Source organism: Mustela lutreola, chromosome 2 (assembly GCF_030435805.1).
Source record: "Mustela lutreola isolate mMusLut2 chromosome 2, mMusLut2.pri, whole genome shotgun sequence".
Classification (NCBI taxonomy): domain Eukaryota; kingdom Metazoa; phylum Chordata; class Mammalia; order Carnivora; family Mustelidae; genus Mustela; species Mustela lutreola.
Genome location: NC_081291.1, coordinates 165,327,341 through 165,347,177, shown reverse-complemented (window position 1 = coordinate 165,347,177; position 19,837 = coordinate 165,327,341). Strand labels below are relative to the sequence as shown.

At 37.9% G+C, this 19,837-nt stretch overlaps 1 protein-coding gene across 1 annotated transcript in view; it reads right to left on the bottom strand.

Moving 5' to 3' along the window:
* The window catches only part of LOC131825131 (cell surface glycoprotein CD200 receptor 1-like), a 33,568-nt gene extending 13,954 nt beyond the window's left edge, over window positions 1-19,614 (bottom strand). Inside the window, 2 exon segments of the mRNA XM_059164121.1 lie at window positions 2,086-2,148; window positions 19,236-19,614. Of these exon segments, the coding sequence (XP_059020104.1) occupies window positions 2,086-2,148; window positions 19,236-19,302 (130 nt within the window). The 5' untranslated portion in view covers window positions 19,303-19,614.
* Window positions 19,615-19,837: the final 223 nt, after the last annotated feature.

Genomic DNA, 19,837 nt, shown 5'->3' with positions numbered 1-19,837 from the left:
AAGAATCCTTCTTAGTTCTTCCAGCTTGTGGTGGCAACTAGCAATCTGCAGTGTTCCTCAGCTTGTAGACATGTCATTTCAATCATGGTCTCCATCTTCATATTGCCTCTCCCTGTGTCCTCTTCTTTTCTCTTCACTTCTAAAGACTCTTTTCATTGGATTTAGGCCCACTCTGATCCAGGATGATCTCTTCTCAAGAGCTTTAACTTAATTGCATCTTCAAAGATCCTTTTCCTAAATGCAGCCACATTTGCAAGATCCAGCTGGACTTTCTGTTGGGGGCGACACCATTCAACCTACCATTCTTGGGGAGGCACTACTGATGCATTGTTTCCAACCTTTAGAGTCATAGTTTATATAATTATTTTAATTATTTACCTGGAATCTAATTTTTCTAGATGGTGAAATAATTGAGTGAAATTAGAAAGTATATTTTTAAGACCAGCAATGCAGTTTGGAGTCACAGGAATTATTTTTCAATGAAGTAAGGTATACAACAAAAATAAAAATTTAAAATATAAAGAAGAAGTTAAGTATAATGGCAACTTTGGAAGACAGTAGGGCTGAGTGGGGAACAGAGAAAATAAATTACTAATATCTGCTAAGACCTATTTTTTAAACCCATTTTTCAAAAACTGAATGAGAATTTTTTCTTTTTTTATTAAGTTATGTTAATCAACATAGAGCACTTCTTTAGTTTTTGATGTAGTATCCATGACTCATATTTGTGTAACACCCAGTGAAAATTTTTTAACATGCCATTGGTTTGTTTAGTGATCACAATTCTTGAAAAAGTCACTAAATAAGCACAGAAATCATTTTAGAATGAAAAAATTATGAACTCTTCATAAAACAGGCAATATTATATTTAGACACTTTTAGACAAGAGCCTGTAACTACACAGAAGACGATTCAAGTTCTATTTTTTTTTTAAGATGATTGACAGAGAGAGAGGTCACAAGTAAGCAGAGAGGCAGGCAGAGAGTGGGGGGAAGCAGGCTCCCCACTGAGCAAAGAGCCTGATGCGGGGCTCGATCCCAGGACCCTGAGATCATGACCTGAGCCGAAGGCAGAGGCTTAACCCACTGAGCCACCCAGAAGCCCCTAAGCTCTGTAGGGGTTTTTTTGTTTGTTTGTTTTGTTTTGTTTTCATATTTTTTAAATTTTTTTATTTTTTATAAACATATAATATATGTTTATAAAACCTGGTGTGAATCACCAGGTTTACACACTTCACAGCACTCACCAAAACACATACCCTCCCCAATGTCCATAACCCCACCCCCCTTCTCCCAACCCCCCTCCCCCCAGCAGCCCTCAGTTTGTTTTGTGAGATTAAGAGTCACTTATGGTTTGTCTCCCTCCCAATCCCATCTTGTTTCATTTATTCTTCTCCTACCCCCTTAAGCCCCCATGTTGCATCTCCTCTGCCTCATATCAGGGAGATCATATGATAGTTGTCTTTCTCCAATTGACTTATTTCGCTAAGCATGATACCCTCTAGTTCCATCCACGTCGTCGCAAATGGCAAGATTTCATTTCTTTTGATGGCTGCACAGTATTCCATTGTGTATATATACCACCTCTTCTTTATCCATTCATCTGTTGATGGACATCTAGGTTCTTTCCATAGTTTGGCTATTGTAGACATTGCTGCTATAAACATTCGGGTGCACTTGCCCCTTCGGATCACTACATTTGTATCTTTAGGGTAAATACCCAGTAGTGCAATTGCTGGGTCATAGGGTAGTTCTATTTTCAACATTTTGAGGAACCTCCATGCTGTTTTCCAGAGTGGTTGCACCAGCTTGCATTCCCACCAACAGTGTAGGAGGGTTCCCCTTTCTCCGCATCCTCGCCAGCATCTGTCATTTCCTGACTTGTTAATTTTAGCCATTCTGACTGGTGTGAGGTGATATCTCATTGTGGTTTTGATTTGTATTTCCCTGATGCCGAGTGATGTGGAGTACTTTTTTAGGTAAGACGATTCAACTTCTTAACATACAAACTGTACCAGCATCAAGCACACTTCTAATAGAACTATCGTTAAAAGATGACCATTACCCAAACTGTAATTGTCCATACCTGTTTGCTGCTTCGTTGAGTTCCCTAGTGTCCCAGAACTTCCCACTCTTGCATGTATGCACTCTGAAAAGACATATGGGGTGATCAGAAGAATAACATTAGTATTTCTGACTCCTACTTAAAGTCACAATTTTTTCACATTCTACACGCCATTTTTGGATTGCAGTTGCCAAAAGAAACATAAGTTATGACAGTCAAGACACCTCAGGACAATTTTCCCCATGATGAACTTTGACTTTAACTTCTTACCTTTTTGGCATACACCTACTTTAGATGCAAAGTGTCTGTCACCACCCAGCTGTCTTTATATTCAAGTCAAAGTATTTCTTATTCCTGGCTTCTATGCATTTACTTTACCTCCAATCGTGAAAAGGGTTTTACCATCCATTATAGGCTTTGGGGCCACCAGTTAGTAGGTCAAGAAAGTTTAGTAGTGATGTGTTCATTGGGGGCTGGTATGGAACAAAAAAGGATTTTCCTAAGCATTGTTGAATCATATCATATGGACAATGGTCTATTAAGTTCAAATCTTGTAAGGCAAACTCTAAGTGGGAATTGCTAATAAACTTTTTTTTATTATTTTGAGTACTTCTGGCAAAGTACTCACCAAGAATAGAAACATCATAATAAACAATGCCCTCTTGTCTCCAAGACAAGAGGTCCAGATAAGGAAGCAGCTATTTATATGATCCGAAGGTAAAGTTTTCAGAGTGATGATAGAAGTAAAATAATGTCCAGAAGTTAAAAAGAAAAAATGGTACTGGGAAAACTGGACAGCTATATGTAGAAAAATGAAACTTGACCATTCTCTTACACCATACACAAAGATAAACTGAAAATGGATAAAAGACCTCAACGTGAGACAGGAATCCATCAGAACCCTAGAGGAGAACATAGGTTTCACTTATTTGTGGAGCATAGTAAATAGCATGGAGGACAAGGGAAGATGGAGAGAGAAGGGAGTTGGGGGAAATTGGAAGGGGAGATGAAACATGAGAGACTACAGACTCTGAAAAACAATCTGAGGGTTTTGAAGGGGCAGGGGGTGGGAGGGTGGGGGAACCAGGTGGTGGTATTGGAGAGGGCACGGATTGCATGGAGCACTGGGTGTGGTGCAAAAACAATGAATACTGTTATGCTGAAAAAAATTAATTAATTAAAATTTTTAAAAAAATGTTTAATTCTAAAAGAGCAAGGGTTAAAGGGAAGATTTTAACAGGTGATATTTGAGCTGGATCTCAGTAGATAAGTTCTGCAGAGAGAAAGAAGGAAATCTTTTTGCATACAAAAAGAAATGTCATTTAGAAGAAGATAGGAAGCTCAGTGGGTTAAGCCTCTGCCTTCAGCTCAGGTCATGATTCCAGGGTCCTGGGATCAAGCCCTGCATCTGGCTCTCTGCTCAGCAGGGAGCCTGCTTTCTCCCCCTCTCTCCCTGCCTGCCTCTCTGCCTACTTGTGATCTCTCTCTCTCTCTCTCTCTCTCTGTAAAATAAATAAATAAAATCTTTAAAAAAAAAAAGAAGATGATGATGATAAGAAGCTACATGGGACTTTCAAAGAATTACGAATAGTTCAGTGTTGTCATTAAGTGAGAAAAACCAGATGTGCGATTAGAGTTGAGGCTGGTTATTGGCAGGTTCTCACTGTGGAAGGCGCAACACTCCTAGAAAGTGTTCACAAGAAAATGATACATCTCCAATACATCTAGAGTGGGTGCACCTGACTAGCAAAGAGAAACATTTTAGCATAAGATTTAAGGCAGTGTTTTTCTGAAGAAATTTTGAACCCACTGCTCCTCCAAGCTACCATTTACTTTAATTAAACACTGTTTTTAAAAATTAACAGTTTTTGAGCACTTGCTCAAAAGTTGGCTAGGAACAAACTTTGGGTAACTAGCATATGCTATTTATTTCAGCCTCCCCACACTGTCAAGTATTTTAACATCATCTTACAGACAAAGAAATGCAGACTCACGGTGATGAAGCAATTCATCCAAGGCTGCCCAGCTTGAAAGCTGCTCTAATTGCCCAACTATTCTTGTACAAAGGTCCTACTATTGAATAGAAACCAAGGCTTGGATCTAAAGAATGCACTGGGATAAAAGCAGTACCCAAATTAATCTAAATTAAGAGAGTCAATGAAGCAAATCCAACCCATGTTTTGGGGGAAACACAGAGACAAAGGTCTGAAAGAGTACATCAAATGATTAAGTCAATAGAATCAAGATTACAATGGTATATGGACACAAGCGGTATGAATTCCAAATCTGAACAGAAATAGTTAAGGTAAGGTGGACGGTGGGAGACAATTGCCAAAATTTGTGGGCCAAACTCATCACTCCCTCACTAGATTCTAAACTAGATTATATACTAGATTATAAACTCCATAAATGCAGGGATTTTCATTTATATTTTTCATTCCACATCTTCAGTGCTTAGAAGAGTGGTTTGCACAGCTGCCTGTCATGTAGGTGACTCAAACTGCTAAAGATATAAAGGTCAACACAACCTTACAGTAAACTGTACTAAAGATATGGAGATTTAGTTTACAGAAGCAGTACAAAAGTCTTTTAGTCATATAGGAAGATGCTCGTACAACATTCATGGTAAAATAAATGCAAATTAAAACTATGCAGAAATACCATTTCTCACCTATTAGACTGCCAAAGGCCAAAAATTTGACAATGTATTTTGGAGCTGTGGAGTGATAGGCGTGCCAATATCAGGCTGGCAGGAATGTAGAGCGTTACAATGTCCACAGAAGGAAATTTGGCAAGATATAGCAAAATTACATATGCATTTCTCTTCCCCAGCAATACCAAATCCCAGAATCTATCCTAAAGAAATGCAGGCAACAGTATGAAAAGAATATATGCAAGGACTATTCATTACAACATTGTCGTGGCAAGACTTTGAGAAATAACCCAATGACCTCTCATAGAGGGTTAGTTTTCTATACTACGGTACATACACCAAATTAAATATAATGAAACTCTTAAAAAGAATGAGGGATAGCTCTATAAACTATTATGGAGGGATCTCCAAGATAAATTGTTTTGTTGTTGTTGTTGTTTTTTTAAAGATTTTATTTATTTATTTGACGGACAGAGATCACAAGTAGGCAGAGAGGCAGGCAGAGAGAGAAGAGGAAAGCAGGTTCCCTGCTGAACAGAGAGCCCGATATGGGGCTCGATCCCAGGACCCTGGGATCATGACCTGAGCCGAAGGCAGAGGCTTTAACCCACTGAGCCACCCAGGCACCCCATCCAAGATATGTTGTTAAGAAGAAAAAGCAGGATACACAAAATCGTATATATTACACTATTGTTCATCTAAGTGTGTATGTGTGTGTGTGTGTTCTTTCTTTCCTTGCTTATAATTTCAAAACTAAATGGATGAAATAGAAACAAGAATAGAAATAATATGTCTCTGATTTTATAGATTTGACTTTGGAACCATGTAACCATTTTCCGTAATTATAAAACATGACCAAATTACTTGTAAACACTAAAATTATGAAGCAAAGTGAAACAAATGAACTTATGCAGGTAGAATTGGTTGCATAACCACATACATACTATTCCAACCGACTTTCAAAACACAACAGTTTGACTCTATTAGTGGAATGTAAGTTAATGACAAAAATAATTGCAAAAAAAAAAATCTTTACCTATTTTCAATAATCATATTGTTAGTGTTAGTGGAAACTACATTAAAAAAGTCAAACATCTGTCCACCATACAACCTAACAATTCCAATCTCGGTATTTACTCAAGAGAAATGAAAATATATGTCCACACAAAGACTTGTGTATGAAACTCATAGCCGCTTTGTTCACAATGGCCAAAAGCTGGACACAACCTAAACATCAATTAATGGATACATGGATAAATTGTCTGTGTGATGGAATATGACTCAGCAACAAAAGGAGTGCACAGCAACCTTGATGATTCTCAAACTCATTCTGTTGTGTGAAACAAGCAGACACAAAGAGTATACACTATACACTGCACAAAAGAACGCTGCTGAGATGAAATGCTAACCCATCAGTCTGTGGTGCCAAACAGCAGATTAGTGGTTGCCTGCAGATAGAGACCAAGGCAAGGATGGACTGCAAATATACATGAAAGAATATGTGGGGAATGATGGAAATGTCCTGTGTCTTGTTTGTGATGATTCACAGGAATAGGTCAAAACTCATCAAACTGTACCTTTTAAATGGATACGGTTAATTGTACATAAATTGTCCCTCAATTGAACTAAATACAGTATCAGAAACATCAGGTTTTAACACATGTAACTTTAGAACATGCATTCACACAAACACAAAACAAAATACAAATGGAAAAACCCTTTACACTGAAAATAATGGTTAAAAAAAAAAAAACTTTTCCATCTAAGTCAAAAGTATCAGTAGAAGAAAGATTGTTTTGTGATTTTAGTACAAATGAAACCTCTTACTCACTTTGAGCACCAGAAGTTTCCTTTCCCAAATCGTCATTGTCATATGCCTGAGCAAGCATACACCACCCACACGCAGACATTGTATGGGCATGACTGTGCAAAGCCATACTCCAAAGGCTTCCTCCAGTGAAGGGGGGAAAAGGCTCTCAGAAAGAACACATGGTTTTTTTTGTGAGGTTAAATAGTTTTTATCTCTTCTAAAATCCTGTGGTCTGCTGTGCTGTCCTGACTAAAAAAGGGAGAGATAGGCATTGTTCATACTTCACCACTCCCAATAAAAACCCCTGGTCCAGCAACTGCTAGTAACCTAATTAGAATGTGGATTATGCCATCCTCCAATAGTTACTAGGGTTGCTAAAATTCATGTATTTCCGGCATATGGGAATGGGAAACGGAAAAGTTAAAGATCTCTTGTCCTTTCATTCATTTGCAAGTTCTTTGAGGAGAAGGCATACAAAGCAGTAAGGAGGCTAAAACAATGAATTTTAAGTTAAAATAATGCTTAACTGGGGGACAAAATTGGAGCCTAAACCATTTGTTATGCTCTAATAAGATGCCCAAGTGTCTGCAAAAGAAAATCATGTGGCATAGTTCCATTTTTAAGTTTCTTTTGACATTTCTTTACAGAACCTGGAGCCTCTAAGCTAGTACTAACAAGAAGTCATTCTTACTGCTTATTATGGTCTTTCCGTCGTCACTGGTCATCTTTCTTGTTATTTAACATTGAATTTACTACTTTGAAAAATACAGAATACACTGAAATAAATACATTTTTTTTAAAGATTTTATTTTATTTATTTGTCAGAGACAGGGGGAGAGAGAGCGAGTGAGCACAGGCAGACAGAGAGGCAGGCAGAGGCAGAGGGAGAAGCAGGCTCCCTGCCGAGCAAGGAGCCCAATGTGGGACTCGATCCCAGAACCCTGGGATCATGACCTGAGCTGAAGGCAGCTGCTTAACCAACTGAGCCACCCAGGCGTCCCTGAAATAAATACATTTCAACACATTGAGATACATGGAAATACCCTGATATTTTTCATAAGGAAAACCAAGTAACAGAATTATTTCACTCTACATTTGATGTTTCAAGCTTTCAAACTTCAGAACTCTACTGGTTATTATAACAAATATAGTGCTGAACCATCATGGATTAGCAATGGCTACAAAATATGAGAGATATAAGTTTTCTCACTCTGTTTCATTTTAGATAATTAAATGAATTCATATGCTCTAGGTTCCCCCTCTGCAAAACACAGACTCTCATTCTTAAATTAATGAGAGGAATAATTCATGAAAAGTATTCAAAGCACATGACAGACTGAGGTATTAAACTAGTCATAAAGAAGCAGTACACCTCACCTAAAGATTCAAGGTTTCATTTAAAATAAATGCAACTTTGAGGCTGAGATCTTAATCACATAAAGATCTGGAAACTCGAATTACACTGCTAGAACAATCTTTATTTAGCTACACTAAGTACATAAGTTTTTCTAGTCAACGGTATGGTAAAGTCAATACAATACAGAAACCTTTACTTTCAACCTTTACTTCTGGCTCCAGAAAGCTTTAAATACCAAACTTAACATTTTAGTTAGTGAATATTTGTATTACATTTTATAAAACCTCACCTTGCAGATGTAGGTTAGACATAAAAGTATTATTTCCCAACAGTTATGAATGGATTCAAGCAAGAATTTGTGAAATTAAATTATGTCTTTTTTTACAGATATTGAGGAGTTGTCACCCAAATAGGCTAGCTCTATTTCTTCCTCTAATGCAATGGTTTTCACATCGGGATCTAGGAATTATGAAAGTCCATGGTAGCCAAACAAAAAATCTATGAACTTTCTAACCTTTGGAGGAGGAAGCCTAAATCATAATTTTATTTCGATATATAATTAAAAAGCAGTATCACCCTGTAGGAATAATTGAAATCATCACAATTCTTCCCCAAATTCTGTTATTTATATATACCAAATAGGAATGCTTGAACTAAAAGACTTATCTGAATCTTTTTTCTACTAAAGCTGCCTGAAGCCTAATACATTAATTTTATGATAAATTTTGGAAATAAAGGAAACATTTTCTGCCTTCTAAGATTATGATCAGATTATGATCACTAGTAGTTTTCATTCAAAGGGCAGAATGACCCCCTATCAGGTATTTTAGAACTTTTGGACTGATGGAGGGCAACTTGAAGCTATATTAATATTCCTTTATTAAACTACAGTAGCTAGGCACTTAATAAATGCCTACTTATCCTGGAGTGTCAATTTACTGTGAACAATAAACATTAACCAAATAATCAAATAATTATGTGAAATTGCAGTAACAGCAAATGGAAAGTATAAAAATGTACCCTGAGCAACTTATCCTTGTCTCGAGGTGGTGGACAGCCCCTAAAGTTGTTCCCAATGTTCTCTCTTCCTGATATTCATGTCTGTAAAATTCCCTCCTCTTAACTGCAGGTTGGACTCACTCATACACTTAATGACTACAATACATAAAAGTGATGGATATCAGTGCTGAGAGTCAATTATAAAAAGACTGCGGTTTCCAGTGTGTGCTCACTCGTGCTCCATCTCTCTCTCTCTCTCTCTCTCTCCCCCTTGGGTCACTGCAAGAAAATAAATACTTGTTTGGGGATAATTTATTATGTAACAATAAGTAATTAATACAATATCTAATAGACAAGAAGCCAATAATAAGAGTGAGAGAGAGAGAGGAAAGAATATTCTAAATAAAATACTATTATGTGCAGGTGACACGTGCCTGAAGGGATTATAGAAAACTAAGATCTGAAGACCCAGGGCTGGGCCTCCTGGGTGGTATAGTTAGCTAAGCTCTAGACTCTTGGTTTCAGCTCAGATCATGGTCTCAGGGTCATGATCTCAGGGTTGTGGGATCATTGGGCTCCGTACTCAGTGAGGAGTCTGCTTAGATTTCTCTCTCTCTCTCTCCCTCTCCCTCTGCTCCTCACACCCCCTTCCATGCTCTCTCTCACAAAAACAAATAAATGTGTAAAAAAAAAAAAAAAGGAAGGAAGGAAGAAGAAAGGAAGGAAAGGGAACCACACCATGGCCAAAAAGAGACAATCTCATTTTTTCCTATTATTCTAGTCTTACATAATGATTTCAGAAAAATTTTTCCCTGAGACAAATTTATCTTTCTATGGAAGGGGAACAGAAGAGAAAAATAAACATTTGCCATTTTAGCTATATGAGACATAACATATTTTTAAAATGAAAACTTTCTCCTTTATATGTTCATATGTATTACAGCTTAATATCTCCATTATCATGAATCCTTGTGTCCGAAAAAGAAAGAAACTGAAATACAAAATAGGAGATTTCTTTTTTTTTAAGATTTTATTTATTTATTTGACAGAGAGAGAGATCACAAGTAGGCAGAGAGGCAGGCAGAGAGAGAGGGGGAAGCGGGCTCCCTGCTGAGCAGAGAGCCAGATGTGGGGCTTGATCCCTGGACCCTGAGATCATGACCTGAGCTGAAGGCAGAGGCTTAACCCACTGAGCCACCCAGGTGCCCTGAGATTTCTTACCTTAAATCATATTTGTTATTTCTGCACCAGAACTTTTTCAAGGAAAAAAAAAACTGTTTTGCAAGCATTTGAAATTTTAGGATAAAAATTATTTATATTAATGTACTATAACTACAAACTTAAGCATGAGTAAATCTCACACATACTATTCAGCAAATGAAAACAATGATAAAATAATATACAGAGTATGATTTCATCTACATGCAAACAAAAAAAGGCAAAATAACTCTTACTGTTTAGGGCTGGATACATACGTGGTAAAATGTAAAAAAAAAAAAAAAAAAAAAAAAGGCAGGGAATTATTATCCCAAAAGATAACAGTTTACAGCAAAGGTTGGGCGGTAGAACTTACATAAACTTTCATAAACATTCACTGTGTAATTGTTCTTTGAAATGCGCATATGTAATACACTCAGCAATATATATGTTAATATAAAAGAAAATTAAAATAACAAGTTCAAAGAAACACAAAAACTACAATTTGTATATACATGTTTTAATATAACAATGTGAGCAACTGATCCCTGTATCACAGCATCATGATTTTGCGTTCTTATGCTTTAATTTATAAATATGATTTGCATTTTCAAAGGTATTTATTTAGTAGCAGACAACACCTAATTAGGTGTTCAATAAGCAAAATATTGGATGGGAACCCAAAGTTCTAGCAGAACAAATTCAGAAAAACAACAAAATTAGAGTAAAGAAAATTGACCAATATTTTGGCTCTTCCATTTATTACTTCTACAGTCTTGCACAGATTACTCTCTGAATCTCAGTTGCTTAATCCATACATGTAAGAATTTAGTATCTGATAACAGTGGTCATTCAAACTCATATGGGGAAAGATAATTACTTATATCCTTGATATATGGTATTAGGAAACTTATCTAGTCTTTTAGGAAAACAACAATAACAGATTCCTACCTCATTTCTCACACAAAAAGAAAATAAAATGAACCAAAGACAGAAATCATTGATAGATGATAGATAGATTAACTGGAAGAAAGCATGGGTGTTTTGTTTTGTTTTTTTTTAATCTTAAATGGAACATGGACTGAGTAACACCGTGGTTTGCCAGGGAATGTGGGGTTTCCTGGGACATAAGATGTTTAATGCTAAAACCAGGAAAGTCAGGGCACATGGTGACTCAGTCAGTTAAGTGTCTGCCTTCCTGCTCAGGTCATGATCTGGGTTCTGGAATCAACCCCCCCACTCCCGTCTGACTCTGTGCTCAGTGGGGAGCCTGCTTCTTTCTCTCCCTCCACTGCTCACCCTGCATATGCTCTCTCTCTCTCAAATAAATAAATAAAATATTTTTAAAAATAAAAATAAATTTAAAAAATAAAAATAAAAGCAGGAAAGTCCGAGGCAAACTGGGACAGTTGTCACTGTGAGTAAAAACCTTCTAACCCTGGTACAAAACAGAAACCACAAAAGAAAACATGGAGAAAGATGACTATAGAAAGAATCTTACATTTCTGCATGGCAAAAAGAAAAGAAAATGTGTAAACTAATGTTGACAAGCAAAAACCTGTGGAATATTTTGAACATTTACAATAAACAAAAGACTAATTTCCTACAAAAAATATACAGAAAACACATAAACCAACAAAAAAAACAGAGAGAGAGAGAGAGAAAGAGAGAGAGATGGACAACCCAATGGAAAAAATGGGCAAAAGATACGAACAGGCCAATAAAAGATAAGGTTAAGTAATATGTTGAAAGGTGACTTAGATGATAACTATAATTATATTCTTCAGATACAGCACAGAGAGAAAAATAAAACACCCAAATGGTTTATAAAAAGGAAGAGTGAGAAAAGTTTAAGTATCAAGCTCCAAAACATAAGAATCCAATAACAAATTCCATGGATGAATAAAATTTGAAAGCCAAAAGAATTATGGTAAATAACAAATTTGACCCTAGTTTCCAAAATGATATCATCAAAAATCCTGTATCAGTTGGTCAGAATACTATGCTAATAAAACCCATATTGCTGGGTTAATTTTTTTTTTCAGGCAATTACCATCACATAGTCTGAAATTAGTGAATAGGGACAGATTTGTTCCCTAGCCCAGGACAGATGTTGTACAAATGTGTAACAATTACCACAAGGGACAGTGTGTTGAATGGATAGTGAATATTTATACTCATCAATATGCAAAGCTATATGTACTAGAATGTTAATTTCAGCATAGTTTATAATTCCAGAAAACAAAACAACAAGGAAGTTGATCTCTAAGAGTTAATTAAATAAATTTTGAAATAATATCTATGAAAGATATTTGAAAACTGCAAAATAATAATTAAGATACCACCTTTTGAATGTAAAATTTAGATGGTGTTATGTGCTTGATATACATAATTTAACTTTACCCTCTCAGAAACCCTAGATTCTAGGTCAGGGGTTTGGGGTAAAAAATTCTCCCAATTTTAAAGTAGTGGCAACTAATTCAGATTTTTTTTAAATGTTACACAAGCCAATGAAAAGTGTCTGCAAGCCAGATCTAGTCCATAGGCTGCCAAATTGCTGTCTCTGATACGGAAATTAGAGAATAGGCCAAAATCAAAATCTCAAAAACATTTATAATCAGATATCTGTTGGAAGAAGCAGAGTTAGCAAAAATGATGAAGAAAGTAAATGCAATGCCATAAACCAGGGAGGAGATTCAAGACAGGAATCATCAAAATCAAATCACATAGGAAGGGACACCTGGGTGGCTCAGTCAGTAAGCATCTGCCTTTGGCTCAGGTCATAATCCCAGGGTTCTGGGTTCGAGCCCCTCATCGGGTTTCCTAATCAGTAGGAAGACTGCTTCTCCCTTTTTCACTCCCCCTAACTGCTGTTCCCTCTTTCGCTATGTCGCTCTCCGTCAAATAAATAAAATAAAATAAAATAAAAAATCACGTGGGAAAAGCCTTAAGTTAAGGACTAAGAGGCTTTATGATTTACTAACAAGAAAGTGGTCAGAGATCTGTAGCGTCTGTAAGAGAGTAGTGTTAACACAGAGGTAGGAGTACAAGATTGAAAGGAGCCAAGCAGAAACAACGGTCAGCACATGGAGACTTATTCTTTCAAGACCCTGAAAGTATGGGAGAATGACAAGGGTCTTTATCCTTTCGTGTCAAACCTGAGAGAGACGGATGGGATATTTGGAACTATGAGGAGGGAGAAGGTATCTAACAGAGGAGAGCACAACCTATCTGTAGACAGAAAGGGAGGGAGCTAGAATTTACACCAGTGATGGTAAAGCAGGATCCTAGTGGTACTGGCAGGAAATAAGGCCAAAGCAAAGTGGAAGTTTGCTTTTGAAAAGACTGATACTGGGACTCTTGGATGGCTCAGTTGGTTAAGTGACAGACTCTTGATTTCATCTCAGGTCATGATCTCGGGGTCCTGGGATCGAGCCCTGCTTTGTGCTCCCTGCTCAGTGGGGAGTCTGCTTGAGGATTCTCTCTCCTTCCCTCTCTCCTTCTGCCCATACCCCAGCTTTCTCGCTTTCGCTCTCTCTCTCTCTCAAGTAAATAGATAAATTGAAGAAGAAGAAGAAGGCGCAGGAGGAGAAAAAGAAAAAGAAGGGGGAAATACATGGTCTCTTAAAAGAGAAGCAGAAAGGTCAAGAGAAGTTACAGATACAGATATTTGGGGGAAGCTCATGTTGAGGAACATTTTTGGAGTATCTTTACTTAGCATCCGTACCTGTGCAGAGCCCTGGGGGGTGATAGGATGCATGAAGTAAGGTCTCTACCCTCAGAAAGGTCATCATTTGGTTTAAGAAATCCACAGTGGATGACAGGAAAGCAAAAGTGAGCAGCCATCTGCTGAGTATGCAGGATAAGAGGGATAGTTTGCGTGATAAAAAACTAAGAGAGTGTTTAAATCCAAGCTCCCATCAGAACCATCTGCAAAGATTTATGAAAGCCCAGATCTCAGACTCTGCACCCTGATTAGTCTGACTGAGTAGATTTGAGTTGACATCACAGTATCTTTAATGATTTAGGTTCCTATAGGTGACTCTCAACTAGCTTATTTACTGGTTTAGAATAACCCTTGGGGAACATCTAGGAAGGATCCAACGAACAAGAGACGGGATGATTTTTTAGAAAATAAAAGTGACATGGTTTCATCATTTTGACTTGGACATTTTTTTTCTGAAAAATTGTCAGTACCACAAAACAGGATCATATAACCAGATACTCTCATATTACGTAATAGTTCACCTTCAGGGAGAGGTAGCATTTCATGGCAAACTAACCAAATGGCAAGGAAAAAGAAAATAAGTTACTAAACAACTAACAGCTACATATACACACACCCAGTCTGGAAAAGAACCTTGACCAAATCACTGAATGTTCTCAGATGACACCCTTTGATCACACTCAGGTTTACCCCTATATTGGTTGAAAGAAATTAGATGCTGCTTTCTCCTTCTAACTGTGATCCTTTCTCCTTTTGTTACTGCCAAATGTCTGGATGAATGGTCTGTGACCACAGCCTCAATTTCCTCCACACCCACCCTCTCCTCAACACCAGCAATCTTGTGGCTCCTATACCCTTCCATTCAGAACCCAGGTTTAAAGGTCACCAGCTCCTTTTTTCAGGACTGGTGCCCCTGGGTTGTTGGAAGATTCTGATGCTATTAACCACTTCCGTTTCCTGGTGAATCCCTTTTCTTACCCCCTACTATTATGCCTGTACTTGGCCCTGTCTCCTTCGCTTTCTCTGCAAGCCGGTCTTTCCCTTAGGCACGTTAATGCAGACATTCCCCCGTGTCTCATCTGCCCAGCTTTCTCTCTGCACCTTTTCTCATCATTCTCCCTCGCTCCCAGAACCCCAACTGAGCCTCAATACAGTTGATTTCTCTTTGGTTTTTTGTTTTTGTTTTGTTTACCACTGCAGTCATAGTTCAGTTCCCTCTGCCCTTCATACAAGGTGCTTGACCTGCCTGGAATGTGAGTCCCTCAACGCTTCCTGCCTCGCTCTTTTCTGCTTCTCTTCATCTCAAACATCACTTCCAAAGGGAAGCCTTCCCTGACCCTCACAGACGAGACTAGACTTACCAATTACACATTTCCATGTCACCCTCTCTTTCTCCTTATACATTACTTATGTGTAATAGTTTATTTAATGCTCACCTCTCCTCTGAGAGTCTGAGCTTCATGAGAGCATGATTTATGTCTGTCTTGTTCAAGTATCGCCAGCATGAAGCACAGTTCCTCACACATGACACATACACCCTTACTTACTAACTAAAAAAATAACTAACCCACATTTTAGCCTTGTCTTCTTTTTCCTAGACAGGAATCTCCTGTTATCCCACACATACTTGCCACATCTCTTTTACCTTGTATGTTTGATACTATGGATGAGTTTCAAGCTCAGTTCATTTACTAAAAAGTTGGGTGGTATCTTTAGTAATTCCTTGAACAAATGCTGGGCTTTATTTGCCCACGTATGAAATGAAATTTGAAGGTTTCTAAAGCCCTTCCTGTTTGAAAACTATATTTCTCAAAAGTCTCCTACATCTCCTTCATTTCACGAATGAGGAAATTCTTGTCAAAGAGGGTAAACAATTTCTTAAAGATGACACAGTTAGTGGTTAAAAGTATACCTCACGACAAACTTTTAAACGTAACACAGATATACAAGAATCAAGAAATTTAGGGAAAAGAGATTGAGATTTTTTTTTTAAGATTTTATTTATTTATTTGAGAGAAAGAGGAAAAAAATCACAAGCAGGGGGAGCCACAGAGAGAGAGGAAGAAGCAGGCTCTCCGCTGAGCAGGGAGCCGAATTCTGGACTCTATCCCAGGACCCTGGCTGGGATCATGACCTGAGCGGAAAGCAGATGCTTAATCAGCTGAGCCACCCAGGCGCCCGGAGATTGAGATTTTACTGAGAAAATGCAAAGCACCAAAATATTCCATGCATGGATGAAATATGGAAGCAAAGGGGCATTAAATAATATACAATACATTCAATTTCAATGTAAATATCTACCTTTCCCCATCTACCCAAAAATATCATTCAAGATCCATTTTCTCCATTAAGACTTCAACAGCTCTAATCCACTGTAATATCTACCATCTTTGGGACCAATTTAAAATATTCTCCAATTATTTTGTCTTACCTTGATCTCCCTAATTTTTTTTTTTTTTTTTTACTTTTTTTGGCTTCAAGTGGTAACTGAATATTAATTTTTTTTATATTTTTTTATAAACATATATTTTTATCCCCAGGGGTACAGGTCTGTGAATCGCCAGGTTTACACACCTCACAGCACTCACCAAAGCACATACCCTCCCCAATGTCCATAACCCCACCCCCCCTTCTCCCAACCCCCCTCCCCCCAGCAACCCTCAGTTTGTTTTGTAAGATTAAGAGTCACTTATGGTTTGTCTCCCTCCCAATCCCATCTTGTTTCATTGATTCTTCTCCTACCCACTTAAGCCCCCATCTTGCATCACCACTTCCTCATATCAGGGAGATCATATGATAGTTGCTAATAACTTTTAGCCACTATTCACAAACACATCATAAATGATTCAGTGTTCCTAATACTTTTTATTACTTTATTAATTGCTTAAGCATAGCTGTTTAGAGGAAGCCATTATGCAAATTCATAACTCTCAAACTAGAAAAAGGAGACAGGACTGAAATTAATGAAAATAAACCCTTTTTCTTTTGCAATTGTTTTTTATCTTTCGCAAACATGCTGAAGCTACCAACAGCCCTGTTTTGATTTTTTTTTTTTTTTTTTTTTTTTATTTTTTATAAACATATATTTTTTATATACATATATTTTTATCCCCAGGTCTGTTTTGATTTTTAGTTCCTCTTCTTGTTACTTCCTGCCCTCTAGTGGAAGACAATGACAAATGAACCAAATAAGCCCAAAGAAGGAAAAAAGTGGAGGAGTCCTTAGTAATCAGGATCTTAGTACCAGTGACTTTGATAAAAGGTAGAGTCAAGTTGATTAGGATAGCAAGATATAATGTGAACACAAGAAAAAAAGCTAGAATACATATAGGCTACAGTAAGGAGATTATGAGGGAAGAAGATCAGACACAGCATTGGAGAGCCTTGCTAGACAGTGGACCGCTTAGATTGTTTTAATTTTTCCCTGCAGGCATTTTTTTAATAAACTTTGCCTACCAACTACCACATTGCTTGAATTCATAGGCAAATAAATCCACATAAAAGCAATAGCACTACTGGGTATTTACCCTAAAGATACAAAAGTAAAAAGATTTTTTAAGTGCTATGTTTTACACTGAAGTCATTAGCTCTTTTTTTTTTTTTTAAGATTTTTATTTATTTATTTGATAGAGAGAACACAAGCAGGGGAAGTGGTAGTCAGAGGAAGAAGGAGAAACAGCCTCCCCACTGAGCAGGGACCCCCAACACGGGGCTCGATCCCAAAACCCTGGGATCATGACCTGAGCCAAAGGCCAATAAACCACCCAGGCCTAGTTCTGAAGTCATTAGTTCTTAGGCGCCTTTGTGAATTTATCTTGTACAACAAATTGAGTTACTTCTGTTTGGCAGTATTAATAACAAAGCAGTATTATTAATAAAGACGTAAAGTCATACCCCAAATAGTTTGCTTCTCGTTATTCTAAATTATTTCATGGTGAATTTATCATGTAAACCTCTGCATGTAATGTAATTTGCTTTTTTGTATCCTGATCCTAAATATTTCGATAACTTTACAATTATATAAGCACAGCTTTCAGAGATTTGACTTAGGTAGTATCTTCTGGTTGCATTCAGAAACAGTTTTAAAATGCAAAACCTTTAAAACATTACAATTCAAAATTACCATTACGTTTTCATCTTGATTTTTTTTGTGCTTTACCCAAAAGTCATAATGTGATCTGACATGAAAAATAGCCTCTTGCCTGGCTGGCTTCCCTGCCAAGTTGGGTCTTTGCTTCCCATAATCAGATCTCAACTACTGAAATATTTAGATTACTTGATTTTTCTTAAGTGAGTAAGCAGTCCATTAAGCCCATAACCAAGCATGGGCATATTTTTTTTTTCCATGGTGTTAAAAATAGTGCTGCTTTTTCGTGAAAGGCATAAGCCTATTCAAATGTCCGGTGATGCTACAGGCGGGACTGGGTGTGACTCTGTCACTGACAAGTGGTGTTGGACAAATCAATTCACCTCTCCAGGCCTCAATTTCTACCTTCATAAAATGGAAAACTGTCTTCAATGCCTACTTCACTGGTTTGCTTTGCAGATCAAAGGACAAAAAGTATATGAAAATTCTGCTTAGAAAGGCACAGGAATACAATACGATTATTTTACTTGTGCTCACCAGGAAGACTGTCATGTGGAAAACAGTTTTGCTGGAAGGTAGTCAGTATTTTTAAGTCTTTTATTTCTTCAATGATCAAATTATGAAATGTAATGCCAACTACACTGTTCCCTTGGGGCTGCTCCCATTTACTAAAAGTGAAACCTGAAAACTCCCTCCCACATCAACTCCTACCAACCCTCTGTAGTGAAACCAGGACACCCCCTCCCCCAAGGGCCCCCAGTGTCCTACAACTCCTACGAGAACCTAGATGTTGCAGTGCCCTCTCATCCAGAAAGTGTCTTTTACAGCCTACACGTCTTAAAGATAAATACAGACATACCTCACAGATGCACCGCCACGCTGTGTGTGCGTTCTATTTTAGAAAGCACCTGGCCATAGAAAGCGATTAAAAGCCATAAACTCTCCTAATTTATACTGTGAACAATATGGACCTGAATGAGGTGGGATTCATTTTTTTGAAGGGCAGAGAGAACCCAGATGACTTGGATCGTTACTAGAAAATACTTAACTTATTCTGCCTCGTTCAGAAAAGGGGAGGGGGAGAACATGGAAATAAGGAAGTAGGCAGTGAGGCAAATTATAGATACCTATAGTACCATAGGATACAAAGTAAAATAAGTAAGACCAAGCACAGAGTAAGGAGAATAAAGTGAAATAAATCTGAGAGTAACCCCTGATCCCATCTCTTGTGACCACATTATCTTGCCTCGCTCCACAAGAAAAGCAAAGCAAACTTAGCAAAAGCTGAGCTACGTTTCTGGCCATTCTCCTGTTGCTCTCTCACAGACAACTAAGACTTACCGAGGGCTAAGTAGACAATCAAAATCGGTAGAAGCCGTGGTTGAGGAGTTCTCCTAGTGCAGGGCATTTCCGATTTCTTGAATTCTGCCTTTACTTGGTACTTTGCCTCCACACAGGTAGGAAAGGAGCTCTGGACATGGTGGGGCTCTCCCTGGTTAGCGGCTCGGGGCTGGATCCTCTTAGCCCATCCACAGCAGGACACTCCCTTTCTACCAACCTCCTCCTTCCACTCTGCATCTCAGGCTGATTTGTAAGTTGGAACAGAAGAAACTCTTCTCTGGAACTTGACACAGCAATAGATTTCCTGTATGCAGTGAAGCGAAGACGGAGGAAGCAGATTGACTGAGGTCTCTTTCAGCTCATTGGTCCCCCTCTCACTTCTGCTGCTCACAGATCAACTTTACAGTAAAGCACTGAATGTGCCCAAGATAAACAGATTTGTCTAAACTTTGGATCACAAAGCAAAACAGGATATGTATCTGTCCTTGGCCCATCGCTTTACATTTCCCAGTCACAGTAACTTTTAGAAGCTTCTCCGTGTTGAAGAACTACGCAGCCTCAATAATAAAGTTTGGAGGAAAATATCCTCCCTTATAAGGTCT